The sequence below is a fragment of the Sphaerodactylus townsendi genome, linkage group LG05 (genome assembly GCF_021028975.2).
Source record: "Sphaerodactylus townsendi isolate TG3544 linkage group LG05, MPM_Stown_v2.3, whole genome shotgun sequence".
Classification (NCBI taxonomy): domain Eukaryota; kingdom Metazoa; phylum Chordata; class Lepidosauria; order Squamata; family Sphaerodactylidae; genus Sphaerodactylus; species Sphaerodactylus townsendi.
The window spans coordinates 82,689,203-82,713,841 of NC_059429.1; the positions used below are offsets into that span (position 1 = coordinate 82,689,203).

The 24,639-nt window shown below is 40.4% G+C and overlaps 1 protein-coding gene across 7 annotated transcripts in view; it reads left to right on the forward strand.

Annotated features, from left to right (window-relative positions):
* The window catches only part of ANKS1A (ankyrin repeat and sterile alpha motif domain containing 1A), a 145,827-nt gene that overhangs the window by 104,813 nt on the left and 16,375 nt on the right, over positions 1–24,639 (forward strand). For all 7 annotated transcript variants that reach the window (XM_048497688.1, XM_048497689.1, XM_048497690.1 and 4 more), the window contains 5 exons: positions 21,211–21,309; positions 22,100–22,249; positions 22,427–22,534; positions 23,869–24,033; positions 24,298–24,423. In XM_048497688.1, coding sequence (XP_048353645.1) covers positions 21,211–21,309; positions 22,100–22,249; positions 22,427–22,534; positions 23,869–24,033; positions 24,298–24,423 — 648 coding nt within the window. The remainder of the gene's footprint in view (positions 1–21,210; positions 21,310–22,099; positions 22,250–22,426; positions 22,535–23,868; positions 24,034–24,297; positions 24,424–24,639) is intronic.

Consider the following 24,639-nt stretch of genomic DNA (forward strand, 5'->3'; position numbering starts at 1 on the left):
AATTTTGAAAATTTCCAGGACTATGAAACCCTAACCCAAAAAATATTGATTAAGACAGCGGTGCCCATTCTTAGTCCCTATGATCCACTCCGGACCACATCCTTGCTGCAGCATTCGGTTTCCGAACACTTCTGAAGGGCAGCCCCATATAGAATTACTGTCAGCTGTTGATAAATAGGCAGCATAGGATAAACATGAAATCTAATTAAAATAGATGTAATGTAAAACATGTGAAAAAGATTCAGTAGAGAAATATAGAGACTTTGCAAAGGCTAAATATAGGGTGGATCTGAATGAGGTTTAATACTTTTAGCAAGTGAGGACCCAGGGTCCTTTATGAATTATGTTGAATACAATGGCTAGAATTTAATTAACTCTGATTCAGCACCTTTACATGGAATCCTCCTTTTGATAAAGAAGTGTTTTGCCCAAATTATCAGATTCCTTCACTGACAGTTCTCAATAAGTAGCATTTTTATATTAATGTTAAGGTAAATGTTTGTAGCACACTATGACAACTTGTGCAACTATTTTTCTCTGAGTAGAAACATGTGGTTAAGGGCAATTGAATATTTCCTGTGCATATGAGAACAGTGGCGTTCCTGCCTAGGGACAGGGGGTACCCTTTGTCCCCGGGCGCCCCCCATTTGGTCACATGGGGGGGCGCCAACATTTCAGGGTCGTTTGTGTGTTTTTTAATGTTTTAAGTGTTTTTTTCATCGCTCAGCTTCGCAAGAGGGCGATTTTTTTATACATGGGTAATCTCAAAATTTCAGGGTACCATCCAGAGATTGCTTCGATGATAGCTAAATATTCCAACATTTAGATAAGCTTGGTCCAGGTAGCAAAAGTTATGGGCCCTCAAAGGGGGTGCCCCCATCCCCATTGTTTTCAATGGGAGCTAACCTGAGATGGGGGTTACTCCATTTGAGGGACCATAACTTTGGTCCCCCCCCTGAACATGTAACTTCTACCAAACTTGGGTGGCATCATAAGAATAGTAAGTTAACAGATGATACTCCTGAACATTTGGTGTCACTAGCTTTAAAAATACACCCCTTCCAGGCACCCCCCAATAAATTTGTCCTCCCAAGATTCCTTTGTTTTGCAGCGACCTTTGCTCCATTGTAGCCAATGGGGAATTTCTTGAGTAGTGTAGGCAGGCTGCACATTTTGAAGATAGAGGCACCAGACTTTCAGGGTGGCTCCAGGAGTGGCCTCCCTCCTGGTAATAGCATCCAGGTTTGGAAACCGTTGCTTCTGGGGGGGTTCAATTTTATGGGCCCCCCCAAAAGGCATATTTTGTTTCCCCGCTCCTGCATAAGAAAGCCTGTGGGCTGAGTTCTCTCAGAACGCTCTCAAACCCCCCCCCCCCCCCTCCAGAAGAAAAGCCCACCAAGCTTGGATGCTATTACTCAAGGCCTCTTGGAGCCACCTTGAAAGTCTGGCACCTCTATCTTCAAAAATGTGCAGCCTGCCTCAGAAATTCCTCATTAGCTACAATGGAGCAAAGTCACTGCAAAACAAAGAATCTTGGCCAAATTTTTTGGGGTGCCTGGAAGGGGTGTATTTTTAAAGCTAGTGACACCAAAATTTCAGGGTATCATCTGTTAACTATTCTTAGGATTGTCACCCAAGTTTGGTGAAGTTATGTTCAGGGGGACCAAAGTTATGGTCCCTCAAAGGGGTAGCCCGCATCTCAGGTTAGCTCCCATTGAAAACAATGGGGATGGGGGCATTCCATTTGGGCATCCATAACTTTGCTGCCCCTGAACCAAACATCACCAAACTCGGGTGGTATCATCAGGACAGTCTCTGGATGATGCCCTGAAATCATGGTGCCGCTAGCTTTAAAAATGCGCTCCATGCAGGCCGAAAACCCCCCCCAAAATACCCCCCAAAACCCCAAATACCTTGCATTCGCATTTGTTCATATTTGGGCAGGACATAACCGGACAATTTTTGTCCGAATGTGCCCAAATTTGCCCAGATTCCAGCCAAAACTGCTATTTGTTTCATCTGAATCTCCAACCCTCAAAAGTGATGCTGTTTCAGGGATTCATTCTGAAACAGCATCACTTTCAATTTTGTTTTAACTGGGGACCCCAGATTCTCCCTTTAAGGTAGATTTAAAAGAAGAATTTGACCTAGTTTAAACACCATTGAAAGTGATTCTGTTTGGGGGTGGATTCCACTGGAGGTGTTTGTGAGAGATGATGCTGACATTTGTTTGGTAAATGTTTTACTGGGGGTGATTTGTGAGAGATTTACATGCTTAATACCCACTTGCACTGGCTTGGAGTTGTTTCTCAGGCTAACAACCTACCTCATAGGGTTGTTGTGATTAGGAAATTAGGAAAAGAGTTGGTGGGGAGAGAGCCATGTATGTTTTGATGGGAGTGGGAGGTGTTTTGTGAGCTGGTACAAAAAATCATTGTTTGGTCATGGTGGGGGAGGGTGGCCGCCCATACGCTGGGCGGGGGGGTGGGGGGGCGCCAAACTCAGGTTTTGTCCCCGGGCGCCAGTGTGCCTAGGTACGCCCCTGTATGAGAATTGATTTCTGTGAATGCAGTTCTTTGTTGCAAGTTATCACAAGGCCAGCTAACAAGTTTTCCCCTTGGATGTAGTCTGAAAATTATGGATTCACATTGGGAAGGAAACATGCACTTTAAAGGATCATCCAGTAAGCCCTAGCTATTCAGAAAGCATTGGGTGGGGAATGTCCAATATATTTAACTCCATAATCGCAAACCAACTCTGCAGTTGCTTTAATTTTGTTCAGTATTGTCTGTAGTTACACCAAAAACAAAAACTTAGCCACATTATTAGATGATCTAAATGAAGGGTAGAATATTTTTTTGTCACTTTGGCATTTCCAGCCATGAAGTTGTTAACGTATCAAATGTTAAGTATTCTCACCTGTTAATTTTGGTCTACCTATCTGCTCTTTGATAATCATAAATTGTCAGGTTGCTGGTGACTATCATTTGTGTCAGTCACAGAAGGGGGAATGAAGGTATCACGGGAGTGAAAGAATGATTTCTAATAGTTGGATTAAAAAATTAAAATTGGATTTTTTCTGTGATGTGTCCCCTTCTGAAATATCAGAACTGGGATGCCTATACCTAAGTTACTCTGTTGATAGTTGGGGTCGTTACTTGTCAGAATAAAATTTGTATTTGTGAAACTTTTCATAGTACCAGAGCTTGTATCCACTTTTCATAACATTAGTTTGTTAAGAACAGAATTGGAGAGGTTTAAAGCCTCAGTCAAAAGAAATGGGGTAGTGAATGATGTGTCCAAATTCAAGCCTGCATACTGCATTTGGTGAAGTAAATATGGGCCCTCCTGTCATTCCTCATTGCTAATGCTTTTGCAATTGATAGTAATTGGATTTTTAAACACATAAAAAACCAAGAGCTAAATACTTAGTCATCTCTCTTGCATGGAAGGGCAACTTATCCATCACTTCCAATTAACAGCATCATGCAACACAGGGCATGTTAATTTAGAGTATAACAGTAAGGTTCTGTAGGCATGAGCCGTATTCCATGTGAATTTGCACTCTACAATATGTTTTAAAATCTTCTTCAAGGTCTAGACATTTCTGTGTAGACATGCAAGGAAGGGCAATTTAAGAGGAACAGTATATATTTGTTTGGGTTAGATGGGTTAGATTTCTATGGAAACCAAGACTCTGGAGGTTTCAATATCCCTGACTAGTTTTTAGACATCATGTGAAGGTTTTCCTACTGATATGATTGGGGCTTCTGTTGATGTCCTAGTTGACCTCTAGACTTGGGTAATTGACTTGATTGCTCCTATTCACCCACTCTAAAGTCTAAGAGCCGTGGCAGCCCTGTGGTTTACTGAAGGGTTGTAGATGATGAAAAGACATGGGAGATAGGAGGAGTAACAGTGGAGAAATACTCAGGATAAATCTGACAAGGCATGAGCTATTCATCATTGAACAGATGAAAACTAACAAACTGAAACTTAATCATGACAAAGTAGGGGAGATACTGGTGGGGGAAGGGCTAGTGCAGGAAGTGATTCCTGTTCTGGTTGGGGTTGCATTCCCCCCAAAGAAGCAAATTTGTAGCTTGGGGGTACTCCTGGATACAAACCTTTGTTTGATAAACAGATAGCAGAGGTGGTCATGTTTATCTTGCAACAGCTTCAGCTGAAAAGTTAGCTCCAGTCATTCTTGGGGAGGGCGGAGATCTTGCCTTTGGGCAAGATCCCCTGGTAACATCTAGATTAAATTACTGCAGCACCTTCCACAAAGGGCTGCCTTTGAAGACTGTCCAGAGCTACAGTTGGTTCAGAGTGCTGTACCCAGAATATTGACTTTAGGTTGTAGAGAGCATATCATTTCAGTTTTGTTCAGTTTGTACTGGCTCCCGTTTGATCCTGGCTCCAGTTCTGAGTGCTATGTTGACATTTAAAACTGTATATGGTTTGTGGCTAGCATACCTTAAGGACCATTTAAACCTATTAGTCCACTCCAGTCATATTCAGAGACCCTGGTTCAGATGTTCCTGATCTATGAGGATAGACAATGGCAACTCGAGAAGGGATCTTCTCGGTCATGGTGCCAAAACTTGGGCCTCCTTCGTCTGACACTTTCCATTGTTGTCCACTTAACACATCATGTTTAAAAGCTCAAGCTTTATTTCAGCTCTATTTGAGATTTCTGTTTGTTTTCAGATTTCTTTAATCTTATTTTATTTGTATTTATGTTATTTATAGTCTGCTTTTCTCACAGCGACTGAAGACAGTTAACGCACAATGAGTCAGTAAGTCAACAAAATATTTAGGTTAAGATGGTAGAGTAATGAGAAGCAACTCTGTGCCTCTCCAGTCTCTTCTTCATATCATGGTTTAATTGGGGTCCTATTTTGTTTGATATCACAGCTACTCACTGTCACTGCTGAATCTTCTGCCACTGATGGTCAAGAAGAGGTAATTCTCTGCCTGAAAACAATGGGTGCTCAGCTGGAAAAATAATCTGATTAATTAAAACAGCAGTTTGAAGAACTAAAATGGCAGACTGGAGAACTGAAACAACTTTCTGCTAATGATAAGATGATTGATTATTCAATTCGACAGCTCTGGAGACCAGTCAAGTCCATTGGTGCATGAGTTCAACACTTGGAATGCAAAATAGCTGCTGTGGAAGATCAAACTCATGAAATAGCAGCTTTAATTTCATATAATGTCCTGTCTAGCTGTGGATATCCCAACTTGAGAGCTGTTTGTGTCTTTGGTCTTTTTGAAGATGGAATTTATGGAAAAGTTTTTCCATGAGCTTTTGCATCTTCCATCAGATTTTCAGATGCAAATTGAATGAGCTTATCACATGTCTCATATTCCTAGCAGTACATATCTCTCATATTCCTAGCAGTATAAACCAGCTCCTGTCATTGTGCGGTTTTTGAGAGCAAGTATAAGAAATTGTCCACTCTACCTTGCTAGACAGAACCAACTCTCATCCTTATATAGGCAAATATGGACCAATTCCAATAATGACAGATTAAAGGGGGTGGGAGGAGTCACAAAAATATTTATTGAAAGCCTGAAAAGTAAATAAAAATAGACAGAAAGAGAAAATAGAAAAAGTAGTATGGGGATGCCCAGATTTTTATTTATAAGCTGGTGGTTAGGTCCAGACAGTTAAAATTAAAACTGACGACACAGAGAAGGAAAAAAGCTCTACTCTAAGAAGAAATGATTGATATAGAAGACAACCTCATATCCTTTAAATGATCACAACAGGCAGTTTTCTTCAGAAGACTGCAAAAGGCTATTATTTTCTTTGCAATACAGTCTTAAGCATCTGGAGCATTTAATCTTGCAGACCAGTAAGAAATTATTCTGCTGCTGCTGGAATCTGAAACTTTTTGAACTGCCCTGAATAGCAGATACAGAAACTGGCAGGGTATTTAATGTAATATTGCAGATTTAATCTCTTGCAAAACTTCGTGCTTTTGTAAATTGGTGAAGTTGTTTGGATGCTTCTTTGGTACAATCTGGATAGATAGAGCATGATCCAGGTTTTGTTAGGACGCCAATGAAAATCCTTGTTTTCATACCCAACTTTACTGTAAGGAGTCTAAAAATTGAGAACATTCAGTGTCATAGAGAACTCTGGCATATCACCTAGAGGGTAATTTTGATGTTGCTGTTGTTGTTTAATTTGTCAACAAAAATTTGGCAAAAAATACACAGCTAATTATTTGTTCCTGGGACAGTAAAGGCATCGGTAGATGCTGAACTATCTTGAACAATTGGTATGCATGTGAACTAGCTAATGCTGCAAGTAGTGAAGTAGTTTTTCTTTACTGGTGTCCACCACTATTTCATAGGTCTTACAGTAAGTTCTGTCAGATTCAGTATAATTTGTCCACTAGTGCCATTCTAGACATCTCCCAACCCTTTTCAGATGATCCAGTTCTGTGGTAAACTGGGGGGTTGGGTTTCATCCTAAGAGCTAGAGCGGTTGATGAAAAGCAGCCTTCCTTCAAAGGCTCAGTGCAAAAGTTTACAACCAAGCTGTTATTTTTTTTTCATGCATTGGGCCAGTCACATTCTGGAAGACACTGGTCCTGGTGAGGTATCCTTGGAGTCTTCCCAGACTAGGAGTCTTCAACACAACATCTCATTGGATGACCCATCCTGTTGTTTATGCTTGACTTACACTATGTAATCTGCCTTGAGTCTCACCAAGAAAGGTGAACTATAAATAACCTGATGATGCCAGTAACTATTATTGACCTCCACCCTGGTTTTTGGTATTGCATCTGTTTAAGTTTATATTGAATTTTTGTGTGTGTGCGTATGTGTGTATTTTCATGTTGAAGAGTTTTAATGTTTGATGTTTGCCGTCTTGCGGTGGAAAGGCATAACAGAAATGTTTTAAATAAATACTCCAAGACATTAAGATATAGTGGTAATGCAGTGGTGGAAGTAGTGCCATCAAAGAACTGATTTATCCAGAGAGAACACTAATCCAGTAACTGGCACTGTATTTAATCTGTTGGAAAGATAGTGCTGCTAAAGTAGCAGAAATATGTTATGTGTTTGAATTCATTCTAATCCACATCTTTTCATGTACATGTACTGCATTGCAGCAGGGAAGATGCTACATTTTAGCTTTATAGTCCAACTTTCTTTCAAAAGTACTTACAAAATTCCCATTAATCTGGTGATGGTCTTCAAGTCTGTTTCTATTTTAGAGGCATCTTCTTTTAGGCGGTGTGCAGTTCTGCTAACAGTTTAAATGCCAGCTTAATTGAGCGACTAGAAAATATATTTCTGAGTGAGGCACACACCTAAATGACTTCATTTTTTAAATGTAGCTTTGTGCCTGTGTGCCAGATGTTCTGACAGATTTCCCCAGTTGTAATCTCACTATTTCAGTCTGGTATTACTTAGCACCCTAGAGTTAAATTAGTACAGCAATGCCTTAAGTTGACAGTCAATTTGGAAAAGTGAAACAGTCATGAAGCATCATTCTTCCTTTGTAAGCTTTTTACCTTTATAATCAGGCTAGTCCATTAGTCCTCATCTCTTCTGATGCTGCAATGAAACATTGGCTCCAGGAAATCTTTAGTGACCTACTGAGCAAGGGTAATGGAAGCAGCATTTTAAATGCTTAACTGTGTATAACAAAGACTGCATTGCTTTTAATTTGGATGGTGAATCCTATGCTGCTCTAAGCTATTAATTTAACTCACAAATGAATGGATAAACAAAAGAAAAAAGATAAGCGTCAAAGATTAAATTGCAAATTCCTACTCTTCATAATGCACTGATCATACACTTTTCTAACCTTTCTGTGAAAGCAACATTAATAAGCTTCACTTGCATAGAAAACAGATAAGGGAAGGGAATTTAGAGGCTCTATCTGTATAGGAGTTGTGGAATACTTTCGTGTTGAACACCTGCACTCCCCCTGGGATGTATTTGCCTCCCTCGGGGAAAAAAATGTTCCCTTTCTGCCACCGAGGGTTTAATTTTGTTTGTTATGAATTTGAGATGGGATTCTTAGTTAAGACTAGAGTCAGCAATCACACTCAGGTATGGAAATTTGGAAACTTGTTCTAATTGAATGCCATCAGTTTTCCAAGTCATAGAAATGGTGTTCTTGGCTTTAGAGAAGACTGTAGCCTTTGATTTAGAATAACGGATCTAAAGTTCCTTGGATTTACAGTATTTTGAGAAATGGTTTACTAGTTTTTTCAGACTGACCTGAGTACAGGATATAAGAATGGCATCATCCGCTTAAAGGAATAGGGTTAATGCCTTTGAAGATAAGTACAGAGGATGAAACTCTGCTGAGGAGAGAGGAGTTGCAAGATCATTCAAATACAGATTGGACAGGAAGGGTGTCTAACATTTACTAGGCAGACAACATTTATGGGGTAGTTTGTGGTTGCTTCCCCAGTCAGCTGCACTTCACCCCCAGCAAGCTGGATACTCATTTTACCAACCTCAGAAGGATGGAAGGCTGTGTCAGTCTTGATCCAGCTACCTGAAACTCACTTCCATCAGGATTGAACTCTGGTTGTGAGCACAACTGCAGCTGACCACTCTGCACCATGGGGCTCTTACTTATGGTATGTATAGTGAAGGTGCTTATTTATTAGAAATTAAAATGAAAATCTATGCTTTAAAAGTATCATCATTTTAAACTTACCTACCTCTTGCAGGAAAATTTACATATATCCCTGCCTATCTCACTCTTGGAGCTGATTTAAAACAAATCAAAAAGGATGAACCAGACTAAAAAGGATGAAGGGCACAGCAGCAGCCCCATCAGTTACAGGCATCCTAATGATGCAGTTTGCATTGAACAGAGCTCATGTGTACTCACAAAATTTGCGTAACTCAGAGACTTTTCTTTACTGTTCTTTATTTAGACAGATGTTTAGTTCCTTTCGGTGACAGTTAAAGGAGGCAATGGAAATAAGAAGAGGGATTAAAAATAAAATACTTAAATGGTAATAGACTGATAAACTAGTCATCAAAACTCCTCTGAAAGCCCTCCCAGCCACTCTACACTCCAGCCCTGCCTAAACAGTATGGAAGGGACACCCTAACAGCAAATCCTCAGGAAAAAAGGGAAGAAAAGCACCTTGAGAAAAATCAAGCAAAGGCCCAGCACTTAGGTCAAAAAAGGAGAGGTGTGGATTTCAAACGCAGAAGCCAAAATAAAAGGGATGGGAAGAGAACACAGTGAACAGCTGGATGTACTTAAGCTAATTAAGTATTTGTGGCTGGGCTGAGCCAAGCAAAATTAACCAAACTATGTGAAAGACTATCCTAATCAGTGCAAAATGCAACGAGTAAAGTGCAAAATACAAGATAAAAATTAGAGATTAGGTTGGAACTAAAATATTCAACAGAAAAGCACAGCTCTAGGTATTTGGGTTAATGTTTAAGATTAATGTAAAATAAAAATAATGTAAATTATGGTATAATAAGAATTAAAACTTTAAGTTTAGAAGTTAAAAATCTAAAAATTAAAAGAATAAAAAAGAATAGTAAACCAACAGGTATATACAAGTCCCCGTCCCCCCCCCCCAATCAACAGAGGAGAGAAAAAAGAAAATTGCTGCTAATAAATTAGCAAATCTGGGCAAGATTAAAAGACACCAATAAAATAAGGAAAGGAGGTAAAATAAGGGGAGAAAGAAAGCTGCAAGGCTAGAAAGCCTCAGGAGGAATGATATTATGCAAAACACTGGAGAAAAACAAACAAACAAAAAGGATAAGGAGTATAATACTCCCAGTGGAAACTTAAAATTAAACTTTAAAAGGAAGATGAAAGAAGGTATATACACTGATAAATAAATAAGACAAATAGAACAAATAAAACAAATAAAAGTCTGAGTGCAGGTCACAGCTTTGCATGTCTTCTGTATTCCACCGGAAGTTGGAATAAGACTCACTTGCTCTATCTTATATTATTGTATGACTATATGGCATTTGGGCTATTGTAGTCATGTGGTTCTTTTAATTGATGAGTTTGATTCTGTGGTTCTGTTAGCCACTGAGTACAACTGTGTTATAGAAATCAGATCCAGTCACACAAAATGCATGTCTTCATCACACATTAAATCATTTGACTGGTCAACATTGAACTACCAGTTTCCCCAAAACGTGGACCAGTGTTAGGTGACAGTATCATAATTATCTGAGACTTTTAAGGAAACAATAACTGAATGGAAAACTCCTGGTGTCCTTTTACCGCTGTGCTATAGAGAGTGTCTTAACCTACTGCATCTGTGTATGGTTCTCCAGTTGCACAGTGGCAGATAGGAAGGCACTCCAAAGGGTGATCACTACTGCACAGAGGATTATCGGCTGCCCTCTCCCCTCCTTGGAAGAACTCTATAATTCCCGAAGCCTGAAAAAAGCCCAAAATATTCTGAGAGACCCGTCTCATCCAGCACACTCTCTTTTTGAACTGTTACCATCCGGCAGACAATACAGGTCTATCAAAACTAGGACAAAGAGGCTTAGAGACAGCTACTACTCTAGAGCTGTGGCTATGCTAAACTCTGCGGCTTCGTGTTGAAGTGTTTGGGGCTGTGTAGGGATGGTTGGAGGAAGGGGAAAGTGAGGATGGGGTATGAGTCTGAAATTGTGTGCATCGAGGAATGCTGCTGTAAATTTCGTTGTGCGTGCACAATGACAATAAAATGATTATGCTTATGCTTATAATATAGTTATTAAATATTCCTTATTTTGAAATCGGAGAACTTCCGAATGGTTCATGCTAATACTTGTGTTGCACTTGCATGTTCAGTCCATCTCAGTGAATTTGGCACATGTTTATTTGTGACATTTCAGACATGAGTTCTAACTTCAACTTTGAAAAGTAACTATTTTCTACTCTGTTTCAATTCATAGTGACATACTTGTATTCAGTGATATTCTGTGTCAGATCAGTCTTGACAGAAGTTATGTGTCCAGTTGAAAAGTGCTTGCATTCCAAAGGGTATTTAAAAACGGCGCTGTACTTTGAAAATGGAAAACACTACTAATAATAGGCAAAGATGAATAATATCTGCCCTGAGCCTGGAGCTGTGTGGAGAGAGCAGCCACCCCATCATTACCTATTGTTTCATCCACTGAATGAATGCTGTTGTTACAGGTGCATGAATAGCCCTAGGCATGCATGTCAAAGGAACACATATCATTGCTTAATGAAGCATGAGTGGGGGGGGGTGCAATTTGACTGCTGTAACCCTGCATTGTTTTTCAGCATCACCTTGGATATATGGATCGCTTACCTCCCCCATTAAATTCTGAAATAGCGTTTCTGCCTGAGCTTTTAGGCACAAGGAAGGTTAGGCATTCTAGTGAGTAATTTCCTGATGCTATTTTCATTTTTAGGCATGAGAGATGTTGTTTAGAAGTCACAGCTCATCTGATAAAGTCTCCCAAATGCCCTTGTTTCTGCAGTGATGGAGACTGGGATATTTTATTTAACGAACAATGTGCAAACTTTTTTTCTCTGAACATTGCAGAGAAAAAGGCCTGATAAAATCAGATTAGAGGTTTTACAAGTAACAGGAAAGGCCAGCTTGGTGCTGAGGAAGGTGAGATTCTGCTTAGCCAACCAGATTCTTTCCCAATGCTTCATAGGCAGTTTTGATGTCATGATTCTGCTAATCAGTTGGTCCACCTGCATTTGGAGAATTGGACTGTGTGGTTAGACTAGATGCTGATAGGAAGGTATATAAACTCTGAGAGAGATCTCTGTGTGATGGACCATGACATCATTATTGCTCTGTCAAGCAGGAGTGTCAAATCTTTCTTGAATTAGGCAGCAAGGTTTTAAAGTTTTTTATTTAATGACAGGCATTCAGCCTAACACTTTATACAACTCTGGTCCACAAGACTGCATTAAGAGATCTCCTGCCAGGCTTAATTTGTATCCAACCCATCTTATTCTCAAAAGGCTGTAAGTAAGGACCAGCTGGTGAATACTTCCCTGTGCTTTTGAAATGTGCATCTTCTCTCAAAAGCCATTAAGTAAACCCCCCCCCCTCAATTTTCTCTCTGTGTGTTCAATTTTGCTTGCTTATCAAATAAACCAGAGTAGTCTTTGCCATTTAGCCCTCTGGTGTTTGTCTCTAGAAAGCTCAATTCTCACGTCATTGGAAGGGTAAAAGTTGTTCTTAAATTGGAGGGGGGTGGGGAGAGATTTCACTTGGGGTCACAGCAGAGTGGAGTCAAAAACACAAGCCTGTAATGACCAGTAGAGTATTATACTATTCATACATATCACCTGTAGCATGATGATTTGCAGTATACCCAGGAATTCCCAAACATTATTTATTTTTAATTGATATAGATATTTATACCATTTTTTCCCCATTGGGGATCCAGAGCAGATTCCGACAATATTCTCGCCTCTTCTGTTTTATCCTTTCCTTGCTGCTGCTGCTGCTGCTACTGCTGCTTCTTCAATAAAATTTTGTTTCCAAAAAAATTGGAAAATGCTATGATATGAGGCAAGGTACCAAAGCAAATGCTTGTTCAAACACCTGTCCTAGGACTGTGACCTTGAGAGAGTGCTTTTTTCTTTTTGCCCAAGGTTTGTGTAAAATAGGTCCAGATCCTGCTTATATATTGAACCTAAACACATTACGGGAAAGTAAGGCCTACTCCTCTCACCTTGATAGCCCAGACTAATCCCATCTTGTCAGATTGGTCCTAGTCTGTATTTGGATGGAAGACATCATGACGTGGAGCCAGGCAATGGCAAACCACCTCTGAATATCTCTTGCCTTGAAAACCTTATGGGGATGCCATAGGTTAGACCTGGGCATTATACGGCCCAGCATGGGCCCACATCCGGCCCGCCGGATGACCCTGACTGGCCCCCCTGCCGTGCTGGGGAGCGAGGCACCTTTGAAAGCCCCGCAGGTTGCCTTGGCTGCCGGCTTCTGTGGGGCTTTCAAAAGCGCCTCGCCCCCCTGCCTTTTGGCCCGGCCCTCCCCAATATTTTCTGTTTCTTATGCGGCCCCATGGAAAAAAAATTTCCCACCCCTGCCATAGGTCGATTGCAATTTGATGGCAAAACAACAACAGAAAACCAAAACAGGTCTACTTGTCTCAACTGAACATATGTTGAAGATTTGTGATGCAGGTATGCTTTATAGTACAGTCTCTGTTGAAGTGTTAGCCTGAGTACCATAAGCTAGTCTCGCCTAAAAATGTTGGTCATATATCTTATAGTAAGCCTGGCTCCGGTGCTGATTGGCAAAGGTGGCAGTTCTGTACATGGTGGGGGAAATTTGGGAACTGCCAACCTCCTTGCTGAGTGTCAGGAGAGATCAGACATTCAGGCAGGTGGGCAAGATTCCCCTCCCTTGTGAGTTTAGAGTATTCCAGGGGGTTGGAGGGAAATAGGAGCCAGAGGGTGGATTGGCGAGCAAGGGGGGGGGGATGGGAGAAGGCTCTCCCCCATGTGAGGTCCTCACCTCAGAGTGCTTGCTGTTCATCCTTATTGATCATGAGTAACTCACCCTATCCCAACCCTATTTAATCTCGTGCCCCATTTCAAGAGACATTGCAAAGCAGAAAAAAAATATGTTCCCCAACAGTCAGCTAGGGGAACTCAAAAATTACTTCTTGGCATCACTGTTGCCAACCAAGTAATCCTACAATATCCCACAGGTGGGTGGATCAGCAATGGGTGGCAAAAATCTGTCTGAAAGGAGCAAAGTTTACATATATAGTCCCACACTGCTCATCACCATTGGCTGACCACTTTTGGCCCCCATCAGTGTTGTCTCTTGTCTCATTTGAAAAGATGAGCCAGGGCAAGCTGATCGGCTGTCCTAATGCCATAAATGCCTCTTTTTAGTTTTTTTTAAGCCTGTAATTGTTAGATTGCTACAATGTTATAAACTATTGCCATAATCTACATTTGCCACTTACAGTTTTAAAAAGTCTCCAGTCCTTTTCATTGTGGGGATATTTCTTTCCCTTTATATCTCTTCAGTGAAAAGAGAAGGACTAACCATTTTAATGAGAGGTGGGAATCCAGAGGAACCAGTAGATAGTGGCACCAAGTTGTTGTAAAACCATTAAAATTACAGATTTTTTAAAAATCCAGTTGTACAGTGCAGATTGTGGTGCTGGGGAAATGGCAGCTGGTAGAAGATTGTGTGCGTCAAACGCTCGTATGGTAGTCCATTGCCAGTGTGAATGCAGATGATCATTCAGATGATCATTGTAGGAAAACTGAGAATCCTTACCATGTGGATGGAGCCATTACTTTTAACAGGGGCTAGTCGGATAGGGAAATGGAAGAAAACGTTACACTGATGAATTTGAGTGTTGTCCTTTTTACTGGCTGCGTGAATGTGAACAACTTGCATGATAGCAACTGGAGCCACTGGCAATCTTCTGATAGGACAGTGTTTAATGGAAAGGTGCTTATATTTGATGAACTGAATGGTACAGAGATGTAGAGATATCTCTCTTTTTTTGCTGTCAAGTGACTTATGATAGGGCTTTCCAAGCAAAAGATGTTGAGAGGTGGTGCTTCATTGCCTGCCTCTGCATTGTGACTGTGGTATTCCTTGGAGGCTGCCCATCTAAGTTCTTTGATATCCATGTTCTTTGATTAAAACAAGCACAAGAAAGTCATCTAGTGCTGTTTGAACTCCCTGCTTAGCTTCTGAGACCTGATGAGATCAAGCTAACCTGGTTATTAGCGATAACTAAACCTTGGGACACTCTTTTCATTTGAAAAACGGGTGTAGCCCAACTGGGTACAATGCAACATAGTCTAGTCCAGTGATGGCGAACCTATGGCACGGGTGCCAGAGATGGCACTCAGAGCCCTCTCTGTGGGCATGCGCAAGTAGAGTCCCCCCACACACTCATCTAGGCTGGCCTGAGTCTCTGGGCTTAATTATTAGGATTAAACCTAGTTTTGGGGAAGCAGTGTAGGTAACCCTGTTAAATGCTGTTAAACCCCACTGATTTTCATACGAAGAACTAAAGTGTAATCCTTTACCTGGAAGTAAGCTCGGTTGCTGGCAATGGGGCTTGCTTCTGAATAAACCCTCCTAGGGTCGTGATTCACCCATTGGAAGAGTTGCACAGTTGCTTCAAAGCAAAGCCACCAACTACCACCAAGTTTACTCCCGAGTAACGCACGCCTCGGAGCCAACTGTTTTTTCTAAACTAAAACCTCAGTATTCAGGTTACATTGCTGTGTTGGCACTTTGCGATAAATAAGTGGGTTTTGAATTGCAATTTGGGCACTCGGTCTCGAAAAGGTTCGCCATCACTGGTCTAGTCCCTCCAAGGCAGAAGAAACAATAGATTATCACACTGTTAAATGCACAAAAGAGGAAATAACATACAGCTTCTCGCCATGAAAATTTAAGGGAATGTCTAAATCCAGGCTAGAATTTAAATCCCCTGGAATGCCATTCTGTTGGTTGTTTTTGTGATAGACAAGATTTAATTATCCCAGTTAAATGGATATTGGTATAGGAGATCACAATAACAAAGTACTTTGAATCAGTGAAACTCTCTACAAAATGAGTTACTAAGGAAGCACCTAAAACTTTGCTTTTAATCTTTGGTTGGTGCTCAGTAATTCTGGGTCCCTGTCCTGCAAGCGATAGTTTGTATACAAGTGTTGTCTACAATGACGCATCTGTTCCAGTAAAATTGTTTTTGTTACACTTTGGGAGTCAGTGATATTTTATAAGCCTTTTCATTTTTGTATTCTGGATACTGCCATGTAATAGTTCTTTGGTATCCATGTTCTTTGATGAAAACAAGCGCAAGAAAGTAATCTAGTGCTGTTTGAACTCCTTGCCCTGTTACAGAACGTGTGAGCCATGCAATTAGTCCTGTCATTTCATGTGTGAAGAGAATTGTCTGGCCTTGCACATTCAGCAGATGGCAACTTCACTCTCAGATGGGTCTCCATTATTTTATTACTATGTTTATATTAAACAGCTTTCACAAAAGTTAATTTTCCAAGGCTCCCCACTCCCCCAGTAGCTTGACAACAAAGGATGGATTTCAGTAAGACTGACCTTGTGGTGATCATCTAAGTCTAAGAACTCCCTTCTCTTCCCCCTCAGCAGCTGCTTGTGCTGACACCTGACATTAGATGGACGTTTTCAGACGGTCAGGGTATTTGTATGATGATTGGAATAAGCCTGTAAAATGTTTGTTTCCAGGCTGTATATCAGTAGCAGTCCTAGAGCTTGTCTCTGGTATTGGTTCGTGTCAAAACTGTTGAAGTACACACTTTGAATTGGTCTGTTAATGGAACTGGGCTTCATTTTGATTGTAAGTTTTGTGCTTTAAAACTGCTGGGCATTATACCATCTACCTTTCTGTCTGAAATTTTTTTCCCCCAGAATAGAGTTTTAGTTCTTTGTGTTGCTGCATTATAGATTGGGGGAAAACCAGATCCTCCAGATTATAATATGAAAAAGAAACTAGTTTGAATCCGGGTTCTCCCTTTTACTTTCCAACATGTTTGTATTGCACAAAGCTTCTGAATAAAGTCATGGTTTGCCTTTGGTTTCCATGATAGTAGTGTTTGTTTTTTGGGATTCTTCAAGAATGGTTTATTTTGTTGGATTTTGGGTTTTTGTTTAGCTGGACATGCACTAGTTAGTACAACTGAGCAACATGGTAGGTGAAGTCAAGTAATGAATTACAATGATAGATTGAATAAAATAGCTTTTGCTCTCTAGCTGTTTAAAGAATGGAGGGAATATTCAGAGGTCAGTATTTTAACACTGAAGATATGAGTAAAATGTCTGTTGCATATTACCTTCTCTGAGCACTACATACTCATTCATTGTTCACACTTCACATGCAGGGATAATGAGCTCTGCAAAGAGTGTGTGAAGATGGAAATCACTTGGCAGAGGAGTGGTTTGCTTCTGTCACCATAGTGACAAGTGATAAATTGCACTGATATTGTCCTTCCCTGAATCATTGGCGTGTTCTAAAATAAATTCAATTTTCTCTCCCTGGTACTCGAGGGAGTTCAAGCAAAGATGAACTTTCCATATATGTAGGTGAAATATACTAGCAGGGCTGACTCGGGGGAAAGGGCAGGCAACTGAAGCTATAGCTGTGGTGTACTGAGTTGTTAAGCAGTGATCAAAGGACTGACTAATGAAATCAAGCTTGCACAAAATGGGGGGAGGTCATGTAATTTGATCTGCTTAAATTTATTGAATGCAAAGAGATCCAATGGCACAGACAGGGAAAGTGGACTATGGATAGCCTGAGTCAAGAAGCTGAAGATCGTGTAGTATACTTAAGCTGGTAGCTTCTCAAAGTTAGTCACTGGAGACTCCAGATGTAGCAGTGATAAATGGAGGTGCAATTCTGTTGGAAGAACAGAATTTGAAATGCTGTGAGGTGGTTGGGACAATAGCTTCATTGATAGAGGAGCCATTTACCTCAACTGGAGGACAAGATCAACTAATGTAGCCTCCCTGCCCTTTTAACTTCCATGAATGCTTTTCCTTTCTGTCTTACCAAATGACAGTCTTTTTCTGTTGACCTGAGTGGAGGAAGATAAAGACAATACTAGATGACAGGTGTTACATATGCATCAGTTATACAGATCCTGTATATTTCTGTGTGTTTTGCAATCCGTCTTGACTTAAGAAAGGTAGGCTATTAAGTAAAGTAAGTAAACTCCTGTGGCATACCTATAGCCACAATAAAGTCTAGTTCAAGAATCACAGTTGTTCAGTATAGCAATCTGCTGTATTTAGCGGTAAGGGTGAGTTCTTTCATTCTTCTCCCATAAATTGCCTTTTTAAATTACGGCACAGAACCTACCCCTCCCCACTTCTCCCCATTACTTGATGAATATACCCTTTCAATATAACGCAGGTCAATATATATGACAGGCAGATTTGATATATGCCAAATGGGTCTTCACTTGCCATTTTGTACTCCAATTTATAAATTGACCTTGATATGGATGGACTATAACAATAATCTTAAGGGCCTTTTAACATGGAGTTAAAGTTATGCAAAACCTCTGCATACATTGGGCCTTTTTGTAATGAAGCATTATGTTTTCTTGGGCCATTCTGTGAGGAAACTTTTCTTTTTACATTTTACCTTCCTTCTTGCCTTCTTATTCTAACATAACTATCTGGAGAATTCCCCAATTTTGCCCCTTTATTTGAGCATAAAAACAATGACAAGAGTAATTATAAATTATCTTGTATTTTCAGTTAAGAGGTGGTCATAATTGTCAGCTGTGAAACCATGGACTTAAGGGCTTCCTGATTTGATTAAAGTTGGTTCTCTGTTACTTTTATCTCCTCTAAAGAGCATCTCTTCTTAATTCTTACATTATTAGCTCCACATTTGTTTCCCTCCATTCTCTCCCTCTAATATTGTAAATTTATTAGTAGTTTGTACATTAAACAAATCTTCAATTCTGATTTGTTTCCCTACAGGGGGACTGGAGGGTTCGGATTTCTTCTCTTTTTGCTCACACTGTATTCTTTCCTCTCTACCTCTACTTGCAGGTTAGAATTAAAATATAGGCAGCTAAGCTTATGAATCAACCTGCCACTCCCCTACCTGGGAGGAAGAAGGAAAAATAAATTGGCAGCCAAGTGTGCTATGACTAAAAATAAAACTACATAAAATAACACATACTAAGTAAACTATATACTCTCCAACACAAAGCTCAACCTGAGTTCAACCTGAGTTCAACGAAAATAAATGAACTACGAAACTGCTTAAGTGACCCATTGCTCCACTATATAGCTGCCTCCTTTAGATAGAATCAAATACAGAATAGCTCTACATCTTCCTCCTCCCTATGGAGGTCAACCCTCTTATTTAGAATTTGTTAATAAGCTCTAAGATTGTGTGTTAAAATATACTATTTCAACCACAAAACATAAAGAATAAAATAATTATATTAAAACATTCTGTGTTCTATTATTGGCATAAAACCTGAAAGAAGAATTCACATTCTTAGGAGGTTGTGCCTATCACTGAGAAAAGCGACTTCTCACTGGCTGGTTTTATCAGCCACATTGCTGAGGCAAAAAATAAACCAGCATCCATGGCCAAAGGAGTATCCTAATCAAAATTTAACCTCCAGACCAGGTTTTGGTTCCAACCTTCAAAACCTTAAATGGTCTGGGACCTTCTCACATGTGAGACCGCTTCTCCCAGTATACTCCCCAAAGAGCATTATGCTTGTCAAATAACAACTTACTGATGGTCCTGGCCCAAAGGCTGTCTATTGTCCTCAACCAGAGCCAATGTTTTATCAGCTTTGACCCCAGCCTAATGGGATGTTCTGTCTAATGATACTAAGGCCCTGCGAGACTTATCACGTTGTTGCTCCTCTTCCACAGGGCCTGTAAGATGAAGCTTCCCTCCAGGCCTGCAGTTGAGGATAGCAATGATGTTTATCCATCTTAGCTGGCCTTCCTTCCTTGTCCCTTTTCTTTCTCTTTGATTGATCAGAAGACCAAACGATCTTTATTTATTTATCAAATTTATATCCCACCCTATCCCTGCAGGGCTCAGGGCAGTCACAACATAAAAGTATATAATCAATAAAACTATTAAAATAGCAATACAAATATTAAAAACAGTAGAATTCCTAATAAGATTCCTAATAAATAACAACAGATGGCTATAAATAATACAGATCCCTGTCACCACTTCTCTTACCCCCTTCTCCTGAGAGGGAGTCCATTCCTTGCTGGGGTTGTTTTTAGGTGCCACGAGTGTTTTTAGGGGCATGAGTGACTATACTGTATTTGCACTGAATTTATATTTGTATTGTATTTTATATATTTATTGTGAATTATTTTGGAAACTACTCTGGAAGTGATCAATATAAAAATCAAATAAATAAATATTTCTTTTCTAACTCCTTGTCAACACCTTCCTAATAAACACAGCCAAAATCTTATGGAGGTAAAAGAGAAACATAAAAAAGAGACAATTAAAAAACACACATAAAAATGAGACAATGCAGAGCAGAGTGCAGCCTCCATGCAGCCCCCAGTTCAAGCTGAATATTATCAAGGACACTTAGTGGCACTGTCTACAGAGCCTCACAGATTGTGGAAGAGGAGCAAAAATGTTTATGGCCTCAGCCAGTGCATCGTTCCATACAGCTACCAGGGCCTCCACAGAGTCACCAGGAAGGTTCTCAAAATCCCTCAGAGCCTCCTGGAAAATAATAGAATTCATTAATCTCCAAGGGCAGACCATCCAAATCAGTCCACCATCCCTGCAAGGAGGAGGCAGCAAGCTCATCTGTGTCTTCAGAAGAAAGTGATCTGACCATGATGAGGGTCAAACCTCCAGCCCCCGAATCAGATCACCAGCAAACCTCTTGGAGCAGAAAAGAATATTCCTTTTTCATGTGTTGGGCCCATTACAATCTGAGACACAGTCATGGTTGTCATGGCGGCAATGAATACCCAATAAGGCACCCTTGGCATCTCCAAGAACGATTGTCTCAGCACCAGGTTTGACACCACCTTGGTCACCTCAGCCAGAGACCCTGCTGGTACGCTAGGCAGATGGTACATCAAGCAGGATCTCTAATCAATCCCTGGTGCCCAACACAAGGTACATGCAATCAAAGCCAGGCTCTGTCTGCACCAGGTGCCTAGTGACAAAAAATATTTATGGAAAGGAAATACTATGCCCACCCCAGTCCCCCCCCCCCATTTGATTGCAGTTTCGTCAACGGAGTAAGTTTATTTACTTAATTTATACCCCACTGATCCCCCCTCCCCGGTGGGGACCCAAAGTGGCTAACAACATTCTCTCCATTTTATCTTGTCAATAACCCTGTGAGATAGGCTGACAGAAGGTCAACTAGTGGGGATTTGAACTTGGGTCTCCAAAATCCTAATCTGACACACTAACCACTACATCACACTGGCTGTCCAGTTCTCCATTATGGACATATGGATAGTGGATATATGGATAATAGAGGCAGCAGTGGTCATGGAACAAGAGAGCACCTTGTGGCTCTTTGCTCCAAGAGGAGAAGAGTATGATTGTGTACTTGAGATGCTTGAGAGATCTTCACAGTTTGGGATGAAATGAAAGAAAGCTGGATTTTAATTTCTGTGCTTCCACTGTGCACTTTTTCTATGTTGATCTCTTGTCTTTCTGCAGGGCTCTAATGTTATGGAAGATCAGGATCTCCGGGACATTGGTATTAGTGACCCACAACACCGCAGAAAACTTCTCCAGGCAGCACGTTCTCTTCCGAAGGTTAATACATTGACAAACATTTTCCCACAAACAAATCCAGTAAAACCAAGTCATTTTAGGATATCTTGCTCTTGTGTGAATTGACAGTTTTATAGGAGAAGCAAATGGTTACTGTCTCCTCTAATCCCTGGAAGTGGACACAGTAATAAACTAGGGTCATTCTTTTTGGTCATTTAAGCATGAGTCAGGGTAAGGTATTGGAGCCAAATAGTGAATCAGGTGTAGCAATGTGTAAAGAAAAATATGTTTTGTTAACATCTGAGAACCCTTAGCTGTAATGGGTCTCAATTCTGATTCCAGGCCCATGCAGGAACTCTCATATTGAACTCAGGCAGCCTTCCTCCTGCCCTTAAGATGCTGTGGTGATTTGGAGAGAGAGAAGCAGTCCATGGGGATGGGGGCTCTTCTGGAATGCATAGAGGTTTGGGAGCAGCCTAGAGCAGAAAAACAGCAGATGGGGAACGGGTTATTCAAATTGCTGCTTCTAAGCCACCTATTGGGGGGAGAAGCTGTTGTCATTCAGTTGTGTGTTTGCTTGTAACACATTAATAATCCCCGTGTCACAATTCTGCAGTCAACGTTGTAGTTCCTCACAGGGATTTGTAGAGTTTTGTAAATACTTATTAATATTAATTGCTTCAACTGTCTTGAGTTTCGTAACAGTTAAAATTTTAACTGAAAATTTGAAAATTTCATTGGTTAAGTTATTAAAACATTTATATCCTGCCTTCTTGGTTCATTCTGAAACATCTCACACAACTGACATTTTTCTGTCTTGACCTTTCTGCAGGTAAAATCCCTGGGCTGTGATGGGACTCAACCTTCTGTTCCTTCTTGGCTTGATTCCCTGGGACTCCAAGATTATATCCAATCATTTCTGTCAAGTGGCTACAGCTCTATAGACTCTGTGAAAAACCTCTGGGAACTGGAACTAGTCAATGTGAGCATTCAACATAACTCCAACTAAAATCGACATTCAAATGCAATGTTGAGTGAAAATGTGAGATACAATGTGTAGTGAAAAATATTAGTTCCACTGGACTCTGGCCCTATTAATACCGCAAAGTCGCAGTGTAGGAGGTGTTCAGTTTTTTAAAATGCTTTCACTTTCTTGTAGGTGCTCAAGGTAATTCTTCTTGGTCACCGTAAGCGTATAATAGCCTCCCTGGCAGACAGGCCATATGAGGAACCTCCACAGAAACCACCACGCTTCTCTCAGCTAAGGGTGAGTCATAGTTTACAGTTGAGACTGCTTGTCTGATAATTATTCATAGAGCATTGAGGCTAACAGATTTCTGTCTTCAGTGGTTCTTGCCCCCCCACCCCCCACAATGACAGAAGCTGAACCTTGTAAGGAGGGAAATTTTGGAAATCACTGAAGTATATTGTGAGCTCAGGTCCTACATAGCAACTCCTTATGGGCATGTAATGAAAATGCAGTATTTGTCCTTTTTATGTGACTTATGGTGGTCTTATGAATTACTGACCCATAAAACATCCTATTAACAGCCTTGCACAGGTCTTGCAAACTGAAGGCTGCAGTTTCCACGATTGAGTCAATCCATCTCATATTGTGTCTTCATCTTTTCCTGATGTCTTCAACTTTTGCTAGCATTACTGTCTTTTCCAGAGAGTCTAATTTTATGAAAATAGCCTCAGTTTAGACATTTAGCTTCTAGAGAAAATTCAAGCATGATTTGATCTAGAACAGGGGTAGGGAACCTGCGGCTCTCCAGATGTTCAGGAACTACAATTCCCATCAGCCTCTGTCAGCATGGCCAATTGGCCATGCTGGTAGGGGCTGATGGGAATTGTAGTTCCTGAACATCTGGAGAGCTGCAGGTTCCCTACCCCTGATCTAGAACCTACTCTAGTGTCTTTTGGGTGGTCCACAGTATTTATTAAGCAACCCACCAACACCAAAGTATCAATTTTCTTTCTGTCGGCTTTCTGCATTGTGGAAGTTTTGCACCCATATACAGTAATGGAAATTTTCTGGCATGAATTAACTTGATCTTGGTCACCAACAACACATCCTTACACTGAAGGATCTTTTCTAGCTCCTTCATGACTTCCCTTCCCAGTCTCAGTCTTATTATTTCATGGTTGTAATTTCCCTTTTGATTGATTTTCTTAAGTTTTCTTAAATTGGAATGCTTTTGGATTTCTGAATATAAGCAACAGTTGCTCTTTCTACGGTTAGTACAGTTAGTAAATATACAATTCTAGTTGTTATTCTAATATATTTAGTTAAAGGATACCTATCAACATACTGATACCATGACACCATCAATTTTAGGACCCATTTAAGGATTAATCTTCGGTAATTGGTCTGTGGGATTTTCTGGAGGTTTTTGTCTGAGGTCTAGATTTCCTAGATATTTTTCTGAACTTGCTGGTGACTTTTCTCTGATTTTCTTTCTTTGGAAATGTTGATATGAACCAAGTGAACTATTTGCATTATATTACTGAAAACCTCACCAGCCAGTATTGTTTTCATGGCTTACAATCATGAGCATATCCAAAAACAAAATATAAATTGTTTTCATCTGTTCCTAGTGCCAGGATCTGATGTCCCAGACATCCTCACCACTGAGCCAGAGTGACTCCTGCACAGGGAGGTCTGCAGATCTCCTGCTGCCTTTAGGCGAGACTGGAAAGAGAAGACAAGAGAGTAGCCGAGATATTGCGTCTTACCCCAGAGCTGAGAGAATCAAGACACAGGTTAGAGAAGTACAGCTCTCTGAAATCCTTTCTTTTTGTCTTTATAATCTTATGAATTTCACTACAGAATTCTGTATTAGGCCTTAAGATGTAGCAGGAAGTGATTAAGAATCATCATTGCTTTACTGTGTTGGTGGAGGATAGTTAGTAGGGATTAGTGGCATATTGAAAAAAATCATTCACATTTGTAAAACATTTTGAGATTCAGGCACCAGAGATGTTAGATAATCCTATTCTAACTAAAGCTGTCACTTCTGTTTTCAGGAGGAATGCCATGAACCCAAACTTACACTCAGACCCCCAAGTCTGGCTGCTCCATATGCACCTGTTCAACACTGGCAGCATCAGCCAGAGAAGCTTATATTTGAGTCCTGTGGATATGAAGCAAATGTACGTATGTCCTAGTTTCTTGCACCAGAGGATATGTTTTTGGTTTTACTATCTGCACACAAGCTGCTTTTAGTTACTGCTGTTTGCTTTAGGCTGTAGCTACTGATAGCACTGCAGAGGTATTCAAGTACTAAATTCTTTGGAATGGTTTAAGAGTTGTCCGACAATACTGGCATTGTTTCCTTCATGTCCTTTTGGAATATTACACACAAATAA